Source organism: Pogona vitticeps, chromosome 6, assembly GCF_051106095.1.
Source record: "Pogona vitticeps strain Pit_001003342236 chromosome 6, PviZW2.1, whole genome shotgun sequence".
NCBI lineage: Eukaryota > Metazoa > Chordata > Lepidosauria > Squamata > Agamidae > Pogona > Pogona vitticeps.
The window spans coordinates 3,479,467-3,500,875 of record NC_135788.1 but is presented as its reverse complement, the minus strand read 5'-3'; the positions used below and the strand labels follow the sequence as shown (position 1 = coordinate 3,500,875).

The 21,409-nt window shown below is 47.3% G+C and overlaps 1 protein-coding gene across 3 annotated transcripts; it reads left to right on the top strand.

The window, feature by feature from the left end:
* Positions 1 to 777: 777 nt before the first annotated feature.
* Positions 778 to 12,604, top strand: C6H1orf35 (chromosome 6 C1orf35 homolog). Of its 3 annotated transcripts, none has more exons than XM_020804935.3 (9): positions 778 to 879; positions 2,636 to 2,824; positions 4,498 to 4,648; positions 5,729 to 5,774; positions 6,924 to 7,006; positions 7,717 to 7,789; positions 9,685 to 9,758; positions 10,580 to 10,732; positions 12,044 to 12,604. In XM_020804935.3, the coding sequence occupies exons 2-9, from the start codon at positions 2,731 to 2,733 to the stop codon at positions 12,366 to 12,368; spliced, it is 999 nt and encodes a 332-aa protein (XP_020660594.3). In that variant the 5' UTR covers positions 778 to 879; positions 2,636 to 2,730; the 3' UTR covers positions 12,369 to 12,604. The 3 variants fall into 3 exon arrangements, with proteins under 3 accessions (XP_020660594.3, XP_072858892.2, XP_072858891.2); XM_073002791.2 differs by having other exon boundaries at positions 790 to 879; positions 2,642 to 2,824; XM_073002790.2 differs by lacking the exon at positions 778 to 879 and adding an exon at positions 1,556 to 1,623.
* The last annotated feature ends 8,805 nt before the right edge of the window (positions 12,605 to 21,409 follow it).

Sequence of the window (21,409 nt, the reverse complement as noted above, 5' to 3'; positions counted from 1 at the left end):
CCCACCCGTTATTTGAAACTGCAAAACAGCTACGTGAGCTTTATGGCTAAGGAGCATTTCTTGATTCATCATCTTCGTGGGATGATGCGGACTCCGTTTGCCTTTCAAAAACCCGAACCGTTTTTAAATCCGATGTTGCGCACCTTGAGGTGAGAGCAAATACTCTCTCAGCAGCTTTGCCCCCGGTTACCCTCAAAGAAGACAAGGTCGCCAGCTTCACCTTTTCCCCCTCCATTCAAACACTCCTGTGCATTTACTCATAAACAGCGACGTTCCCAGAAAATCCAACCAAGCTACCTACATGATCCCACCCTCTGCCATCTTTTGTTTGTGTGAGTAAAACAAATATATAAATAACTGCATTAAGTTAAGGTGCAGAGGGGCCCTTGGAAGGGGGGGAGTTGGCCACTTTCCCTTATCCACTAAGAAATATAGAAATAACTGCATGAACTATAGGTGGTAAGGTGCAGAGGGGCCCTTGGAGGAGAAAAGTTGGCCACTTTCTCTTATCCACAAAGAAATATAGAAATAACTGCATTAATTAAAACTGCTAAGGCGCAGAGGGGCCCTTGAGGGGGAAAAAGTTGGCCACCTTTGCTTATCCACAAAGAAAGATAGAAATAACGACATGAACTAAAGCTGCTAAGGCGCAGAGGGGCTCTTGAGGGAGGGGAGAAAAAGGTTGGCCACCCCCTCCCACCCGCTTGGTGCAACCCAACCCGCGCCCTCCTCCGCCCCCCCCCCCCGCCGGAAGCCGAGCCATGGTATCTCCCACGCCCTGCCGGAAGTGGGTCCCGGGGTTTGTGCAGCGCGCATGCGCGCGCGCGAGAGAGACAGGCTGGGCGTAGAGGAGGAGGGGGGTCGAGCCTTTACTCCCCGGTAAGTCGCTCCCTATGGAAGCTGTGCCGGCTTACTCGGGAGGAAGCCCCTGCTGAATTCAAGAGGGGGGGGGAAAGGCTGCTCCAGGGTTGTGCTTTTTTTTTTTTTATTCTTTGGCTCTCCCTTTGCTTCCTCCCCCCCAACCCAGCCTTGTGCTTTGCTGATCCTTGAGGATCGGGGCCCTGCTGGCAGGGTCAAGCGCCGGTGAGAGGAGACCCTTTGCAATGAGGCTGAGCCCGCCCCCCCTCTTTGCAAGCATTGCAATGGCTCCCCCCCCGGGATCTGACTCGTCTGGGTTCTTGGACTACAACTCCCAGCATCCCCATCTGAGAACTCTGGGAGTGGTAGTGCAAGAACCCAGTCTCGCCCCCCTTTTGATCGCCTTGCTATCCTTCCCCCACCCCCGCATTTGGGCATCCGCCTGTTAATCGTTCAGGAAACGGGCACAACTCTGCAAATGGGGGGGGGGGCTCCTTGAAAGTTTGCTCCTAGGATTATTAGCCTTTAATAATGCCTCTTCCCCCCCCCCCCAAAAAAAAGCAGGACTTTAGGGACTGACCAGGAGCCAGAATCCTATTTTCTTGGTCAGATGGGTTGTCCTGGGCCAGGCAGAGGTGAGAATCATGGGTGCCTTGAGCATTTTCACTCCTGTTTTCCTCCTTAGTTCTTCTTCCCTGCACCAATCCTGGTGAGCAGTCTGTGAAAGGTGCTCTCAGTTCACAAGCAGAAAGGATCTTTGGAAGGGTGAGAAAACAGTGGCTGCTTATTGGATGGAAAAAGCACTCTGCAATTGCCCAGAGACACTGTAACCGTTCACATCCGAAAGGAAAGACCTTATGGTTGTGCTTAGACGCTTTGCTGTTACAGCAGGTCCCCTGTATCAGTGGGAAATCGGGGGAGGGGGGTCGTTTTGCAGATGCTGAAAACCGTGGATAATAGCAAACACCAGTACAGTACAGCAAATGCTATACATACAGCATGGCCTTTGGCTCCCTCTAATGGTCAGTTCTGGTAACTTCATTGCTGGATATGTATATTTTCTTGTAATGTATTAAATGTTTTTAGACTGGATAAATGAATCAGCGGATACTGATTCTGCAGATAAGGTGGTCCTACTGTACTTCCTTTGAAGAAATAATTTCTAAGGCAGTTGTGTTTTGCAGCAAAAGGCCTGTAAGACCTGGATCTTTACGGGATGAAGGTTTCTTTCAGAATCACTGTTGTGCCTGCTGATTATCTGCTCATGTAAAAAAAAATCATGCTTATGCTGGTGTCTGTTTTAACTAATGAATTCATCTGAGTCACCTCGACGGTCAACAGACAAAATATAAAATGTTCAAATTGTTATTTTTATTAGGGTGGCGATAAGGCCATATTATAGGGGTGTTGCAGGTTTGAATTTACAGTGTCCTGGGTTCTGTGACTGCATCCACATACATGTGGAATAAGCAAATCCAGAATAATAGCTCATTGAGACTATACAGTAAACCCAACACCTCCAGCCACTGCCTGATTTTAAAACAGTTTGGTTTTTAATTTTAATGTTTAATTGTGAATTATATGTTCGTACTGTTTGTATGTTCATTTTCGTTATGGCTGTACCCAGAGTGACCCTTGATAGGCGGTTTAGAAGTTTTTTAAAAAATAAAATATAACAATAAGTAACTTAAAACTGTTCAACAGAATCTTGGAATTATGACGGTTCATAATGTTGTAAGAAATCTATAAACCTGTTGCCTCTTGTTTCATTTACTAGATCCAGATGCAGAAGGATGGACAGCTGAAGATGCTTCGGTAGCAGGACCACTTCAAAAATAAAGTTTGCGGTGCTTTTTTCAACTCTCCATCATCATGTTTGGCTCCTCTCGGGGTGGTGTGAGAGGTGGGCAGGATCAGTTCAACTGGGAAGATGTGAAGACGGATAAACAAAGGGAAAACTACCTGGGTGAGATGATTTCTTCCTTTTTAAAAATCTGTTTCTTTTTTGAGATGGCCCCATTAAGGAATTCTAGCTCTCGGCCTCACCTTCAGTTTTGTCTGTTTCTTCGAACTGCTGTAGGGAAGTTGTTCTTTAGACGTTAAGTCATGTCTGACTCTCCGTGGCCCCATGGACCAGAGCACGCCAGGCCCTCCTGTCTTCCACGGCCTCCCAGAGTTGGGTCAAATTCATGTTGGTCACTTCGATGACACTGTCCAACCATCTCGTCCTCTGTCGTCCCCTTCTCTCCTCTTGCCCTCACACTTTCCCAAGATCAGGGTCTTTTCCAGGGAGTCTTCTCTTCTCATGAGATGGCCAAAGGATTGGAGCCTCAGCTTTAGGATCTGTCCTGCAGTAGGGAAGTAATAACATTAAAACCCGAGATCCAGAGATGAAGGTCCTTAGTGCCTTGTGAAAAAATCACAGCAGAATAGCAGAGCAGAAATCCAGGCAGCGTGACATGTTTTGCAGTTATTTAATGGTGCCAGACGCAAATCGCATTTAATGAACGCTTCTCAGGGATCGTAGCTCCTCGGTACCATGCAGTCACATGATCGGAAAACAGAATAAAGTTTCCATCCTAGTGAGCAATAGACTAGAACAGGCCTGAGCGCCTTTGAGAGGTCCAGATATCGTTGCTTCGGTTTCGACAGGGCAGAATCTGTTCTCCATCACCCCAGAGGGCAGGATATGCCATGATGGTCTCAAGTTACAGAAAGCCAGGTTTAGGGTGAATATCAGGAAAAACTTCCTAATTGTTAGAACAGTATGACAGTGGAACCGATGACCTCAGGGGGAAGGTGGTGAGCGCTCCAACGCCGGAGGCATTCAAGAGAAAATTGGACAACCCTCTGTCGGATATGCCTTGATTTGCGATTCCTGCCTTGAGCAGGGGGGTCAGACTAGATGGCCTTAGAGGCCCCTTCCAGCGCCGTGATTCTGTATGCCCACCCTCTTGCACCATTTAGTGGCCAGTTGTTTAAAAATAAAATTAAAAAATGAGTTAGGCTGAGAGATGGTTGCTAAAGCCCTAAAATGCGGCACAATTACCCAGCATCACCCCATTTATAAAAAAAGATTATTTTTTTAAACACACACCTGCACACTTCTACCAAAGACCAGCTCCCGTCCGTGTTCCTAAACTTCATTCATTTTTCACTCCACCAGGGTTCCCAATGCAATAAACAGATTAACATTTTTTTTTCAAACCAGATTTAAACGTTTTGTTCAAAAGCAGATCGACAGAGGTGTGCCAAACTCACTTTTGACGACCCAAGGCCTTTTTTTTTTGGAAGAATGTAGGTTTGGCCGGCCGCCGGTGCTCGGATGGAGCCATTCCATGGCTGAAGATACTCAGATACTCACTCTTTGGGGGGGGGGGAGGGACGGGACATGCCGCGGTCTGTTGACCCTCCCAGATCCCAGACAGAGTTATCTGGAAGGAGGTGGTCTTTCAGATGACGTGGCCTCGAGGGCTGCTGGTCTCCAAACCCACACCTTGCAGGGAGCTGGAAGCTGCTGGTATTTCGCCGACGGCAAGGCTCCCTGGTTTTTCCCCTTTCGTAAAGCGGTCTCTCTTTTTTGCATCGGACTCCCTGCTTCTCTGTTGACGTCGCGTCTGTTTTCCACGTCCTCTGCAGGGAATTCCCTGATGGCTCCCGTGGGCCGGTGGCAGAAAGGCAAGGACCTCACGTGGTACGCCAAGGGGAAGAAAGGGGACACCCCTGTCTCGCGGGAGGAAGAGCTGGCCGCGATCCGGCGAACGGAGGAGGAAGCCATGATGGCAGCTTTGTAAGTCCGGGAGTCGCAACTTTCTGGCTGTGTTTGGTGTCGGTGGTCACGTGCACACCCGTGAAACGCGCACACTTCTCCAAGTGGGCCGGTTTTCCTACCCGCACGAATGACCCTGAGAACCATCACCATGGAATCTGAGGTGTACTGCTGATTATAAAAATAAAGCAGACAAATATCTGGCCGGGGTTCGAATACTGGTGGTTCCTGATTCCCTTTCACCCTTTAAGTCATGCCTGTGTGCTGATGCCCAGAGCACAGTCCACTGGGATGCTGTTGGCAAGACAGACTTTGTGGGTTCTTCCGAAGGAGTCTTCCGGAGAACATCGTGGCCCAGTGTTCCTCCCAGAGCAGAAGGCACCTTTCTTCAAACTCAGGATCATTTCCTGCTCTTTTTACAAGAGAATGTAAAAAATTGCATCTTTTCAGCCTAGCCTTTTGAAATGGCATTGCTGACTTCTGTTTGGTTTCCATTGCTTTGGAATGTGCAGGGCTAAAGCTTTTCCTATTTAATCTATTGTCAGTGTGTTTTGCACCAGCTTAAGTAATGCTTGAAGGGACGTGGGTGGCGCTGCAGGTTAAACCACAGAAGCCTCTGTGCTGCAAGGTCGGAAGACCTGCAGTCGTAAGATCGAATCCATGCGACGGAGTGAGCACCATTCCAGCTCCCGCCAACGTAGCCGTTCGAAAGCATGTAAAAACCTGAGTAGATAAATAGGGACCATCACCGTGGGAAGGTCACAGCGTTGTGTGTCTAGTTGCGCTGGCCACGTGACCACGGAAACGGTCTTTGGACAAAAACACTGGCTCTACGGCTTGGAGACAGGGAGGAGCACCGCACCCTAGAGTCGGACACGACTGGACTCAATGTCAAGGGGAACCTTTACTAAGTAACGTTTGGTAGCTGCCTTTTTTTTTTTAAAGCAGAAAGGCAGAATGTAAATGCAGTAAATAAAAAAACAAAAAAAACCCTTTGATTGAATGTCAGCTCTCGGGGGGCGGGGGGTGTCACGGCAGCAAAAATCTTCATCTACATTTGCAAACCCCATGGCTTAAAGTCTTTGTCTTCATTATTCACAGAGGTTATAAGAATGTCAAGAAGCAGCCAACAGGCCTCAGCAAAGAGGTATGCTTATTTACGTTTCAAGAACATATTTTTTTAAAAATTGTAGTGTTCATGAGCTGCAATCTGAAGGAACAGGAAGTTTTTCAACAGGCTCTCCGGCATTTCCCAGACTTTAGCAAGAACGACAAAGCCGATTGACAAAGCCAAATGACAAAGACATAAATTATCTTGCCAAATCCGAAAGAAAAACAACCCACAACTGCTTTTTCTTCCAAAGCAATTTCATCTCCTAAAATTTCATATTGAGTTGCCACCCAATTTTAATATGTTCTGTAACTTAGTTATTTTAGTTTAATTTAAGGCACCTTCATTATATAGTTTAATGCTTTAATGCTATTGTGATTGTCATGGTTGTCAATGGCTCAGAGGGACCATCCCTCAGATGGGCGGTATAGAAAGTAAACAAACAAACCAAATTAATTAGACCTCAGCCTTGGATCTCTGGATAATTAATTTGGCCAGTAAAAGGTGCCATGAGGAGGCCTCCTCATGTCTTTTTTGTTTCCCTCTGAGGTAGAATTGGTGTGGTCAGATCCATATTTAGCAAAGCCATCCCCTTGATCCGGTTTCATGTCAAGCTTGGGGCCGATGGTTGACATGGGGAGGTCGAATGGAACACAGGAAGTCTTAAAGAAGGAGGAGATGCTATGGCTCATAAATGTACAGTGGTGCCTCACTAGAGGATGATAATCCGTTCCACTGAAATTGCTGTTTAGCGAAATCATTGTCTAGCGAAAAGCATTTCCCCATTGGACTGCATTGAAACCTGTTTAATGCATTCCAATGGGGAAGAATCATCGTTGTCTAGCGAAGGTCGGCCATAGGAAAGCCGCTTTGCAAACTGTCGATCAGCTGTTTAAATCGCTGTCTTGCGAAGCTTAGGTCCCGAAAACACCCGTTTTGCAAGAGTGGAGGGAGCTGTCAAAATCGCTGTCTAGCAAAAATCGGTTTGCGAAGCAGGGACCAAACATTGTCCAGCGAAATTCCCCCATAGGAATCACTCTTTTGCGAATCGCTATAGCGATCGCAAAAAGTCAGTGTCTAGCGAAAAAACTGTCATGCGGGGTAACTGTCTAGCGAGGCGCCACTGTAATCACTCCCATGATTTTACGGGCCTGTTTCATTTTGTGTTGTTTTTCTGCCCTTAAGGACCTTGCCGAAGTCTGCAAGCGCGATTCAGCAGAACGGGACGAGAAGAGTGTGGATCGTGTGATGGGGCTCGGGAGCTCGAGGTACTTGGCCTGATTGTCCAGGTTCTTCTCTCAAGAGTGGGGGGGGGGGGGGAGAGAGATAACACCCTAAGAGGATGCCTGTAAGAAATTCTTTCTGTGTCCACCTCTTGCTACCCTACTCTCTGTGCTTCCCTCCAGCACATTGCTCAGCTGTGCTACAGATGTCAGGTCTTTGTTTCCTTACCTGACGTGCATTTGCTCATGATTCATTTCAAACGTATCCTGGTTTTCATCCTATGTGCTCAAGGCAGTATATATGACTCTCCTTCTCCATACTTTAGTAAGAGCCTCCTGCAGTGTGGTGGTTCAGCTGCAGTACTGCAGTCAAGACTCTGCTCACAACCTGAGTCCGATCCAGTTAGCTGGTAAATGGTTAACTGGTAAACGGCTGGTCTTCCGACCTTGCAGCCCAGAGGCTTCTGTGGTTTAACCGCAGCGCCACCACATCCCTTAACCATACCAAAAATCTTCTAAGGTGCTAATAGAATTCTGTCTTCATTAGGATTCGGCAAACAGAAGCTCGCTGGAGTTTGGGCTTGTTTAAAAAATCCTTTATGTTGGATCCCGGGAGCCAGAACTCTGCTCTGTTCAAAAAAATTAAATAGAAATGACATTAAGCTTTGTCTCTGGAGATCGCACTTCAACCCCAATGAAGGGCCATCGTGATCTGGGTACTGAGGTCCCTTAATTTCAATAAAATGTCTTTCCAGAAGCGCTGGTGGCAGGATGTTGTTTTCCAAAGAAGACAAAGAAGCAGCGAAACTGGGCCTTTCCGTCTTCACGGTGAGTGGTTGATTTTTGTCACATCTCCCTTCCGCTTCCCCGTCTCAGTTCATGGAAGTGAGAGGAGGGTGGCCGTCTCTGAAATCGCTGAATGTTTTCCCGTTCTGCACTTCTCTGTTCTGTTTCCCGCCCCCTCCTCCTAAAACTGGTTTTGTCATTGGGTCAAAAAAAAAAAAAGTCCCACATCAGAATCCAGAAACACAGAATATGAAAGTTATGTGTGAGCCACAACATCCTATAGGGCAGACCTTAGCAAAATCTTGTTGCTTTTGCACTGAATCCACCCGGAATCCACCAGACAACATGGTCTGGTTGCTTCAGGAACCTCCAGAAACCAGTCTTTCTGAGTTTTGGAATTGTGGCTTTGGGGTGATTGTAAGCACGTAAATCGGCATCTTTAAGTAGCCACTAGATGTGTGAGCTTCATCTTCGTATCCTGGGGGATACGAATGCGAAGCTCGGCACTGCAAGTGCCACAGTGGCCCATTCCCACCCCTCCAGAACCGGTCTCGTCCACTCACTGGGCTCCCTGCAGCGCGCACATCCAGTGGTGTGTTTCCTTACCTGCCGTGAGCTTCCGAAGCTCCCACATCTGGTAGCCACCTAGGAATAAAGGCCACGTTGCCCTCTGTCCTTAGAAACAGAGCTACCAGAAGTGGTGGCCATGCTAGCCGGAGGATTTGAGGAGTTGAAACACTCCCTCCCCCCAAAAAAAACCCAAGGAAATTGTTCCAAGTTCCGTTTTGTGTCTTATAGGGTTGCCACAGTAAATTTACGACAGTTTGATTGACCAAATAATTGTGTCCAAAATTGTGAGTGCCAAAGCTGACTTCTTGCATGAAGTTTTTTTTTCCTGTTTTATTTTAATTGAAAGATTGGCTTTGAAACAAAAGCAAACAAAAAATTTTTGCTACCTGCTTAAAAATTTTCAGCAGGAAAGTGATGGCATTCTGAACAGAGGTGGGCACAAACGGGTGCTTTCTACCGGTTTGTTTCTTGGCTGTGCCGGCGTTCGGCACTTCTCGTTCCCTGCCTCCTCTGGCAGGGGCTCGCTCAGAGAGGATGCTGGAGGAGGCAGGGCGGGAGGCTGCCTCAGAGAGGTTGTCTGCCAGAAAAGGCAGGGCTGGCAAGTGCCACCAAACACCTGTTCGGCCATCCAGCGAACTGGCACGAATTCATTCTGAAACCTTCCATGTAGATGTACACTTATGTAGGAAAAAAGAATGTTCCTGGTGCTCTGGAAAAGAAACTACAGTCATGCCTCGCTTAACGATTACCCCGCATTACGACGAATCCGCTTCATGACGATGTTTTTGCAATTGCAATTCCGATTGCAAAATGATGTTTTAAATGAGGGAATTTCTCTGTGCGATGATTGGTTCCCTGTTTCGGGAACCAATTCTTTGCATTACGATGATCAAAATAGCTGATCGTCGGGTTTTCAAAATGGCTCCCTGATGTGCTTAGGGATGGATTCCTCGCTATGGCACCGAAAATGGCCGCCGTATGAAGGATCTTTGCTGGACGGTCAGTTTTTAGCCCATTGGAACACATTAACCGGGTTTTAATGCGTTTCAATGGTTTTTTTTATTTTTGCTTTACAACGTTTTCATTCTATAGCGATTTTGCTGGAATGAATTAACGTCGTTAAGCGAGGCACCACTGTAAACACATCACCCTGACCCTGGCTTAGTGCACTGAGAGAGTTTCCTCCATGAGAGAGTCTCGAACAGCACACCTCTCTGCTCATAGCTTGTAATGTCATTGTCTAGCACATATTGGCAGATTTCGAGGACTGCAGACAGGAAGGCAAGGTCAGATTAGTGGCTACCCTTTTGTCTCTTCTAATGAGCCATGTTTGAGAGCTGGCCGTATCCCTTCTTCGTTTTCCTTAGCATCTTCGAACAGCAAGTGGTCCAGAGATTTTGGCCCCGAAAAGAAAACCAGAGGAGGAAGAGGAAGAACCGCGGTAAGAAGCCACCCGACTCGCGCTTTCCTGATTTTGATCTTGGGGGGCCATTGGGGGGGGAGAGGGCTGCAGTTTTGGGAGGAGACTTGGATTCAGAGTGGAGGCTGATATGGGCAGGGGAGCATCTCAGGAAGGATGGAAGAGAGTTTAGAAAGCAGATTGGGTAGCCAGAGGGACTCTTTCTCCTAGAGTCCAGCTCCATTAAAAACAAGCAAACGTGTATTTTTGGTCTCTAGAAGCCATCACTCTTAAAATCTCAGTTTTATAGGAATGTTTTTGGGGTGCTTTGGGGAGCCTGGTGTGGTCCGCCAAGATCCAGGGTCAGGCATGAGCCACCCCGGAGGTTTTTTGGTTTTCCCTGCTCTAGATCTTCCTCCTGACACACTAGCTTTCCATGTGCGAGGAGTTTTCCCCATAGTTGCTACTACAAACAAGCACTTCCAGCTTTCGCTCTTCTTGCGTCCTTTTGAAAGCCCGGTCTTGTGATTGTACCGTAGGCTTGTCGACAGGTTTGTGAGGATGCTGCTTCATTTTGTGAGTCATAGAATCATAAAATAACTGAGTTGGAAGGGGGCCTCTAAGGCCATCCAGTCCAACCCCCTGCTCGAGGCAGGAATACCAATCAAAGGACATCTGCCAGGGGGTGGTCTTAAGTGCTCTTGAACTCCGCCAGGGTTGGAGCGCTCACCCCCTCCTGAGATCATGGGTTCCGTTGTACTTCTCTCAGTTAGGCAGTTTTCCTGGTAGGCGCTCAGGGGGTGTGAAGGGGTCTTTACAGAGAGAGAGAGGGGGACTGTACCTATTACGCTCTAACTATCCAGGCCAGAGAGCGTCAGCAAGAAATCCAAAAAGAAAGAGAAGAAGAAGAAGAAAAAGAAAAAGCACAAGAAGGAAAAGAAAACAGAGAAAGAGAAACGGCAGAGAAAAAGAGGCTCTCCCTCTTCCTCCTCCTCTTCCTCAGACGACCGGGCGAGGTAGGATGATGGCCGTCGCTGATCGGGCTGTCTCTCTTTCATACCTGTGTCTTTTGGGGCTTGGGTCTAATGGGTTAGCTCCACCGGTGTAAATGCCATGGTGCAAAGGGCAGTAGTGAATCGTTACACGTTGATGCGTGATCTGGTACACCGGATTCACGCGATGGTCACATGACAAGGAACGGAAGGGGCACCTTGTGCACTAGTAGCCGTCCGTTGGTGCCGTTTCCTCTGTTCTATTTTCACTGGTGTGAGTAGGACTCTGGCCATGGTGTCAGCCTAGAAAGTAAGCGTCATGGGTGGAAGCTAGGCGTCTCCAGGACCCGTGTCCTCTTCTGGCCTGTATGATGATGCACTTTAGGCTATCCTCCCCCCTCCCCCCAAAAAAGGGACATTTGTGCTGATTACAATGACATCAAGTTACATTTGAGGTTGTCCTAGATAAATAGTGGGACGTGGTGGCACTGCGGGTTAAACTGCAGAAGCCTCTGTGCTGCAAGGTCGGAAATTAGCGTCGTAAGATCGAATCCACACGACGGAGGGAGCGCCCGTCGCTTGTCCCAGCTCCTGCCAACCTAGCAGTTCGAAAGGATGTAAAAATGCGAGTAGATAAATAGGTACCACCACCTTGATGGTGTTCCATGTCTAGTCGCACTGGCCACGTGACCATGGAAACTGTCTTCGTACAAAACGCTCACTCTACGGCTTGGAAACAGAGGTGAGCACCGCGCCCTAGAGCTGGACACAATTGGACTAAAGGTCACGGCGAACCTTTTACCTTTAACCCCCCCCAAAAAAATGCAAAATGAAAGAAAATATAAAGCATAACCTGATTCTGTTTCTGGAAATCCCCTTCTGTTTTGTCTTTAAATTAAGTGTGGTTTTGTTTGTTTGTTTTTATTTTTTTGGCTGATGGAGCTGCCGTCCATTTTGAAATAAAAATTGCCCTTCCTAGATTTCTGGGAGCAAAAACGTGTTGTTTTTCCACACTTCTTATCTGCCTCTCGATGTGTGCATTTTTAAAAGCTCTGTGCAGCCCCCCTGGATTTCATGTGGTCCACGGCCAAAAGAAATCCTCCTTTTTTAGTGTGAAGAGCGTTTTCATAGGCCTTTGCAGTTCCCGAAACCAGAAACTTTTCACAAGCTTGGCTTAAATGCAGGCGGTTTGGCAGAGGGGAGGCCCCCGGGATGCCTGGATGCTTCTTTTGAAGGACAACCAGGCTAAAGGGTCTCTTTCTTGCTCTGTCCCTGACGCGCTCTTTGCTCTCCCGGCAATCGCTGACCTGGCCTTCTCTGTGTGTGTGTTTTCAGAAAAAGACAACCCGCTCCTTTGCCTTCCGAGCGCCATCCATCATCCTCCCGGCAGGCTGGAGCCAGCCTCCGTGACAGCCATTCATCACCTGCCCGAGGAGAAGAAAAAAGACTCAGCAGGCGGCAGAGGAACAGCTCGGTTTCCTCTGGTGGCACGAAGGAAATGGCCAAGCTCAGAGGGAGGGAACGCCGAAGCAGCAAAGAGGGTGCCAGCCGGGCTTCCCCTCCCAGAGACAAAAGCCAAGGGGCCCGGAAGCCGAGACAAAGCCGGTCCCCGCCTGCGCGCGTAGCCAGGAGGAGGCACGACACGGATTCTGACGACTGAGCCCTGGCCGAAAACGGAACTCTTCATGCGGTTCGTTTTCTGCGAATCGCCGTACTCTCTTGCTGGCTGGATTCCGAACGCCTGTGTTCCTTTTCGGAGAGGCTGCTTCTGGTCTGCCGCCTCTTGGTTGGTGCCGAGAGTGGAGGAGAAGACCCGGAGTGCCCGTGTCCCCAAATGCCCCGTGGGAACAGAGTTTGGGGAAGAAATTGGACCAAGAAAGTTGTAGCAGTGTTTGAGATGATACAGACCAGCTTCAGAAAGCAAGGAAGGGTGACCTGGTAGAACAGCTTTGCTCTCTTAACACCATCTAAGCAAATTCATGTTAAAAACAAGATGCTGCGTCGATCTATTTTTCAAACAAAAGAATGCCGAGTTGTGCTTGAATGCTTTTTTAAACAAATGCCAGAGAGGAGGAGTGTGTGGAATAATCTCAGATCCAATCCCTGTGGTTTATTAAGTCTCTGAAGCCATTTCCCTCTTAGATTTGAGGAAGCCAAACCAATTTCAGGCCAGCAAAGGTCCTGATCCGCGAGCAGCCTTCCTTGAGATACAGATCGATAGCATATTTCCCGGAAAATGCTTTCTTTCTTTTCCATTGGGTGTTTTAATATTGATAAAGATAATAGATGGAACACCGAAATCAAAAGGTCAGAAAAAAAAATCTTAAATGTGTAAAAACTCGGAAGGCTAACTCGTTTGTGGCCAGATGCATCAGTTGGCAAACTCAGCAGCTATTATTGTTGGCTAGCAACATAGATAGGATGTAGGCATTTAATGATGTGGCCTCTGGCCCAACCAATACAGTGGACCCTCGACTTACAGACGGCTCGACTTACAGACTTTTCGAGTTACAGACTTCTCTGGCTGCAAAATTTAGATTCGACTTGCAGCCAGAGAATCGACTTACAGACCAGAAAAAAACCAAAATGGAATAAAAATAGAATAAAAACCACTGGTTATGGGATTAATCGGTTTTCAGTGCATTGTAGGTCAATGGAGATTCGACTTACAGACTTTTCGACTTGCAGCAACCATTCCAATACGGATTAATTCCTTAAGTAGAGGGTCCACTGTACCCCCAAGACCTCAGTCAATCTCACCATAACATGGAGGGACAGTGTTTGGTTTTGCTTTGGTACTCTAACTCAGCTACCCCTAGCAAGTCAGAAGGTACTGTCTCCTTAACCTATAGAGAAAGGACACTTTTAAGAGACCCTTATTCAGACCCATTACACAGGCACCCTCTAACATACTATGCAGGGGACCCCACTTATCACCAGCCCTCCCAAGTTTCATGCCAGAGTGAAGAAGTTGCGTCTTCTCCTTCTAACTTGTGTGAGTGGTGTTAACTGGCGTTTGCTGTTGCGTATTGTGATTGGCATTTCTATTTTTTAATATTTTTCGGTCCGTATTACAATGTTGTGCAGGATTGTAAACTGGAAACAAAAAAGTCTCTCTTTTTTTTTCCAAAGAAAAAGAAAAAAAAGGTTTTGAAAACTTAAAGGTTTGCTTCCACCTTTTTCAAATCTTGTTTGACTTTATGAAGTGTTCCTGGTTTGCTTTCTCCAGCCCGTTTGTGTGTGTATGTATGTATGTATACCTCCGATTTGTGTTTATTGAGAGCTGTATGGCTGGATAGCTTAGTGGCTTAGGTCTCTGGCTGTGGAGCCAGAGGCTGGGAGTTTGATTCGCCACTGGGTGGTCTTGAGCAAACTGCACACTCCCAGGGTTGCCCCCAGAAGAAGGGCATGCGAAACCACTTCTGGGTCATCTTTACCTGGAAAACCTTAGAAAGGGCCACCCTAAGTCAGGATTGACGGCACACAGTTAATTAATTAATTACTGCCAATGGTGAAAAATACAGCAAAAATAGTCTCTGGTTCCCCCTAGTGGCCAATTCTGATACTGTACCTGAAAAATATGCAAAAGACAGAATGCTCCCCTTGCTACTTAAGAGTAGTCAAGAGAATGGCACAAAACTGGAAAGAGTCTCACAAAGGTGCAAGTATCTTAAAATGCCCTTAAAAGGAACTTTTGCATGTCATGATAAAATCTTCCTTGCAACCTCCAAAAAAGTAATTTGGGACAGCTTGTGGCGTTACTTTGCTTTCAACTGTTCGTTGCTTTGTTCATTGACATCCGGACTAATTTAGTTACAGGTAATGACATTTACATTGAAGGGTTACTTCAAAATCAGAGGTGTTTTGGGTCAATACAATTTTGGCTGCTTGCTAGTGTTCAACAGGGACTGAATGAAGTTGATTTTCTTTGGCTGGGGGGAGAGGGTACAGTGGTGCCTCACTTAACAACAATAATCTGTTCCAGGAAAATTGCCGTTAAGCGAAAACATCGGAAAGTGAAAATAAAAAGCCCTTTGAAACCCGTTCAGTGCGTTCCAATGGGGTAAAAAATCACCATCCAGCGAAGATCCTCCATATGGCGGCCATTTCTGCTGCCTGTATAGCGAAGAATCCATCCCTAAACACATTTAATTACCTGGTGGCCATTTTGAAACCGCCAATCAGCTGTTTAAAAAACATCGTTTTACGAAGAATCGGTTCCCAAACCTGGGAACCGATCATCGCAAAGCGAAATTCCCCCATTTAGACCATCGTTTTGCAATCGCAATTGAGATCACAAAAGATCGTCGTAAAGCGGATTCATCGTAATGCAGGACAGTCGTAAAGCGAGGCACCACTGTACTTCAAAATGGATGGCCTGCGGTAGGGAATGGCTTCCTTTGCTTATTCCTCAGCCTCAACTCTTGGGGTCAGGAAGAACTCACAAAAGAGTCTTTTCCAGGGAGTCTTCTCATGAGATGGCCAAAGGATTGGAGCCTCAGCTTCAGGGTCTGTCCTTCCAGGGAGTACTCAGGGTTGATTTCCTTCCGAATGGACAGGTTTGTTCTCCTTGCAGTCCAGGGGACTCTCAAGAGCCTCCTCCAGCACCACAATTCAAAAGCATCAATTCTTCGGCGGTCAGCTTTCTTTAGGGTCCAGCTCTCGCTTCCATACATCGCTCCTGGAAAAACCATAGCTTTGACTATACAGACTTTTATCAGCAAGGTGATGTCTCTGCTTTTTAAGATGCTGTCTAGGTTTGTCGTCACTCTCCAAAGAAATATGCGTCTTTTAATTTCGTGGCTGCTGTCTCCAGCTGCAGTGACCATGGAGCCCAAGAAAGTAAAATCTGTCACTGCCTCCATCTCTTCCCCTTCTATTTGCCAGTAGTCAATCTGCCATGGACTACTCTTGTCTAAAGCAAGCATGCCCAATTGGGTGGCTTTTGGGACAGGATGGGAACCGGAGCTACGAAGCGGTTTTATTTCCTTCTGGCCCCGACTGATCTTGACCCAAAACATTTTTATCTCCGTCAGGAGCTGGACAACCAGTGGAGAGGACTTCATTTTAAACACATACACGCGCGCAGGCAGGCACAACACAACACAAGAGAACTTTGGTCAGGGCGTAAATCATGCACAAAGCATCCACACGGCCCAAAGGTCAGGAAGCGTCCAGGCGACAGGGCTCTGTTGCAACAAAGACCAGGGCCCAGAAGGGCGGAAAGTCCCCATCACTCTTTTTTGCCTGCAGTGAGTGATGGTTTTGGGGCAGGCCCACCTTTCGGAGAGGTCTTCGCCCGTGTTTCAGGTGGGGAGAGGAAGGTTTGAAAGAAAACCTGGCCGTGCCAGGAGCATGGGGCTTTTGACTTTGGGGGCAGATGATGAGCCAAGGCTAGGAGTTCATACGAGGATTTTTCATCACCCAACAGGAAAGAATCGTCTGGAGCAGCTCAAGAGATTTCGCTGCCTGAGGCCAAGGACAAGCTGCTTCCCCACCTTCCCTTTCCCATGCTATATATACACTGCACAGGCATCCTGTTGAATCTTGGTGATAGAAAAGCTGCTGAGTTTAGCAGAATATTCCCCAGCCTGTGGGAATAAACGGAGCAGGTAAGAGATGACCATGAGAAGGGACGGGTCTTCCACTCAATGGCAGGGTTGGCTTGAAAAGCAACCTGCCAGCTTGTCTATAAATCAGTCATAAAATATATATAATAGTCCTGGGATTTTTCTCTTCATGGCCGGCATTATGTTTCAGAGAGTCTCAGCAAATATCACACGTACAGTCCCCACGGGGCCTCCTTGGCAGAAGGCTGGACTCCGTGGCCCATCGGGTCTCTTTCAGCTCTGCAGTTCCAAGAGGATGATCCTCCACGCATCAGCAGGATCTGCGCTTATGTATGTTGCAACAAAATGTTGCAGTGCAGAGTCCACGCCGTTTGCTTCGGAATACCCTATTCTCTTGGCGGGGGGGCAGTTCATTCCTTCCTCTTTGGGGTGTCTGAGGCTGTCTGGTTATACCGGTCCTGAGGTTTGGGAGCTGACTAAGAACAGACCCCTCTTTGTACCACCCAATGAATACGATTTAGGTGCAAACCGCACCGTTGAACCGCTGCAGCCAGGAGCGAACTGAAAATCTGATCAGGAAGCTTCAGAAAGCGAGGTAAGGTCAGCAAGCCGAGGCTTGGAGGGCTGGAGAAGCAACGCCGTCCGGTGCTTGCTGACCGGTTCCTTTAAATCTCTGTCCCAAGGCGGGAAGGGGGTGGGTGGGTGTGACTCTTTTTAGGATCTTGATAACAGGGGGCTCCGCTAGCCCAAGGCCAGAGTCTCCTCCTGGCCTCATCCTTCTCCGAATGTCAGCCGGATGGCTTAATTCGGTCTGTCTCCCTGATCCCGACAACCCCTAATTATCTTCATTTCCTTTCCTCTCCTTGGGTTGCAGCAGGTCATGATTTGGGGGTTAACCTGTGATCGTACATCATGACTGGGCGAAAGTCATGTGACTGCCCCACCCCCACCCCACCCCTCCAGGTATCATCAGCAGTTCAGTGGGTAGAGGCACCTGGAGGGATTTTATTATTTATTATTATTTATTTTATTTATACCCTGCCTATCTAGCCAGTTAAGACCACTCTAGGCAGCTAACAACATAAAATAGAACAATAAATATATATAAAACAGTATTACATAAATAATACTACCTATAAAGTTGGCTCTTTTGAATATCTTCTGCGCAGGATGGATCGGCCGCAGAAGGTTGGGGGCTCCTCTCTCTGAAGGTTATGGGAGATGCCTGCTCTTTATAGAGAACAGTCCTCCTGCTGCGGCAGAAATCTACGAGGTGTTTAAGGACATCGGTCCGGCATGGCAATTGGCAATCTTAGGTTTTCTCCTGCACAGTGTTGCCAATGCATTTCTTGACTCCTGCTCCCATGCATTTAACACCATCGTCTCCTGCTTGATGCGCAGCACTCCTCCCAGCCAGCGATGGGGTACAAAGTATTTTAAGACCACGGATCATGAAGGGATTTAGTTGAGTCCGCTTAGTGGTCCGAGCCGACCCTCTACCCCCTGCCTCAGCTCAGAGGGCATCATCCACCACAGGCAAGCACGCGAGGACCCTCTGAGCTGCCTAGAGTGGTCTTATAGCCCAGCAGTCAAAGCAATGAAGGCAATCGCATCTTTCGCGTGGTTATTCCCTAAATTCGGAGATGCAGCCACTCGCCCTAAGGCACCACAAAGCCATCATGGCGAAGTGGCCACTGAGTCAGTCACTGAGGGAAAAGCTTTGCCTTAAGCGAAAGGTCTACCATATTTGCCTGCTTGCGGAAGGACTGCAAAGGCGGGGTGAGGCTGGCCTCCAGTGGGAGGGAGTTCCACAGACTAAAGGGGCAGCCACAGAGAAGGCTCTCCTCTCCTATGTCCCTACCAGGTGTGCCTATGAAGGCGCTGGGACCGAGAGAAAGGCCTCTCCTGGTGGTCTTAATACCTGGGTAGGGAGATAGCCCGGACCCAAGTTGTTTAGGGCTTTACAAACTAAAACCAGCACTTCGAATTGTGCCCAGAAAAGGATCAGCAGCCGGTGGAGGTTTCCTGGTTTCTGTATTTAAGGGAAGAAAGGGAGAAAAGTGGATGGAGAGAAGACAAAATATTGTGTCACCTTAAAAGACTAGCAGAGCGACGTAATGGTTTCATTCTTTTAAAATATTTGCATACAGTACAGTTTTTAGTTTTTAAGTATTGTTCTTTTTGACAACATTAAGCTGCCTTGGGTTCTTTTTAAGGAGAATGGCGGGATAACAATATTTTAAATGAATGAATAAATAAGTCTGTTGGTTCTGTGTAGTTTTTAAAATGGCAATGTAGTGGACTGGGTTTTTTTTAATGGGTATCCTTTTGCTTAGGAGGTTATACGGGGGGGGGGGGAAACAGAGGCAGTGAAATGCGAACCTCAGGCTAGCACACACAGAAACACGAATGAAGAATGACATTCATTTGGTCTTAAGCAGTTACTTTTATTCAAACCTGATTATTACCCTTAATTGTTTTGATCGCTTTCTGCCCCTGTAGGTGGCTTTCCTGCTCCAAGATAATTCGAGGCATCGTGGTTCTGTGTATTTTTCAGGTGGCGTTATTCAGGCTGACAACTCATTGTGATGCCCACACGTCCCTCCATGCTACACAATTCATGCCTGCATTCGCTGCAAGAGTTTTAAGGTGCCCGGCGAGGGCAAAAAGCCTTCTGAAGTCTCACTGCGTAGACCTGGCTGTTTGTGACAAAAGAAAAATGTGAAACCTTTTCGGGAGTGGGATCTTCCCACACCATTTCGGATCCCAGCAATCATAAAATAATGGAGCCGAAAGGGGCCTCTTAAGGCCATCGGGTCCAACCCACGATTCAAATCAAGAAACCAAATCAGAGGGTATCTGCTAGGGCAGAGGTGGGCAATTAATTTCTATGGGGGACACATGACAAATCTGAAGAGTGTTCAGGGGTCGAGCCAACTTTACTTAAAAATAAAATGAATTAGTGACAGTATGACTGTTTTTATTTTAAATTTGTTAATCTTCACGAATACAAAAGAGGTTTTTTGCGGTATGTTAAAGATAAGCAACTGATCAACTTTAGACAAAAAGCTATAAATGGTTTTGATGTTCAAAATTGTCCGTGGGCCAGACATGAGCGGCTTGCGGGCCGTATGTGGCCCTTGGGCCTCACTTTGCCCAGGGGTCTGTGCCCTAGGGGGTTCTTTTACGTTTCTCTTGAAGGCCTCCAGCATTGGACCACTCACCACCTCTTTGAGGTCATGGGTTCCATTGTCATACTGACTGCTCTAACAGTTAAGATGTTTTTCCTGATATTCAGCTGAAATCTGGCTTCCCGTCGCTTGAGCCCATGATTTCGCTTCCTGCCCCCTGGGAGGATCCAGAACAGATCATGCCCCTCCTCTGTAGGACTATCTTTCAAGGGTTTGAAAAGTGCTCTCCTATCTTCTTCTCTGAAAACCCAATTGTTTCTGGTCCAGTTAGGAAGCTAAATGTCAACATTCAGCCTCCATCCAATACATTGCTGAGAAGACGGCTCCAGACCGGCAAAGGTCACTGACTTTTTGGTTTGCTAGAAATGTTGTAGCACGGAGGGGGTACAGCCACATTCTTCAGTGTGAGCTCATCTTGCCATTCCATGGTCTCCAGCTAACAGGCAAGGGGTTGTACTGCTTATTGCTGATCTTGTTGTCCAAAGCTCTCCAGACACCGATCTGGGGTGGGAATGCTCTCCCATAGGGTCTTTTTGAATCCCAGTTCACACATTGCATGTGTGCTGTGCAACAGAATCAGATACACCTTGAAATATTGGTATGATGCTGGGCGCATGGCTACAAATTGTCCCATGTGTTCTGCACTTCTCTCTCCCAGCCACTACATAGATCCTCCTCCTCCTCCTCATCTTAGAACTGCCGAGTTGGAAGGGACTCTTATGGATCGCCGAGTCCAGCCCCTGTCAAGGCGGCACACTGTGGATTCGAACTCCCAACCTCCACAGCCAGAGGCCTAAATCACTGAGGTGTCTGTTCTAAGAGTGAAGACAGAGATGGCGATTGGCCAGTCCAGCGCACTCGATTGAAGATTGATCGGAAGACACTTGATTACAGGTAACTTCAAGGCATAACCTGCCTGTTTCAACCCTGTGCGACTGAGTAAATAGGGTGGCCGTAGGGCTGAGAGTTGCTGGGGCATGCTCACTATTTAAGGAAATAATAAAACTGCAGTATTTCAAAACACTGGCTTATTTGAAATGCGGAGGAAAGCTTTATGGACAAGATGGGCCAACAGAAAGTCAAATATGGTGTTAGGTTTGGTCCAGCCCAAACTGTTTTTAAGAGCTAACATGACTTAAGTTGAGGCTATTGTACTTTGGACAAATGAGAAGACAAGACTCACTGGAAAAGACAATAATGCTGGGAAAAGCGGAAGGCAGTCGGCAAACAGAAAGACCAAACAGAAGATGGATTGACTCAGTAAAAGAAACCTTGGTTAACCAAGGCATTCTTGGACTGCAATTCCCAGAAGCCCTCACCACCCACTGTATGGGCCACAGTGGGAGTTGCAGTCCCAGAACATCTGGGTGACCCAAGGTCAGGAACCACTGAGCTAAGGCAACCACTAACGGCAGGGGAAGAGGGTAGAAGAGAGAGGCTGTTAATCACATAGACTGAATACAGTTAAACCAAGAGCTTCTCCTCAATGGGCAGACACCTGCTCATTCTTACAGAATAAAATGGCCTCCAGAATTCTTAACTCTGTGTGAATATAAGAGTCAACGTTTAGGGCCTTAAAACTCTCCTGCACTGTACCTGACGTTATTTTCAGCCGTTCTGGTGTACTGAACACTTTCTGACAGTACGGCAACTCACTCTGCCCTGTCAGTTGAATCAAAACAAAGAAACCATAATGCTGGCACATAGATCCACCTTCACACGTCTGGGCCAACATGATTTTGTATTGATAGACAGTAAGATAAATAAATGTTTTACTTGGGTCAACTTTTATCATGCGGGATACGGGTGACTCGCCTGAGCATGAAGCAGAAATACCATCTAGTCCAGGTAGGGACTCAAAAGGAGGAAGTGACAAACGCAAACACTAGGTGATTTGAGTCGAGCGTGATGGAACAGGCAACACATGAAAACTCTCAAGG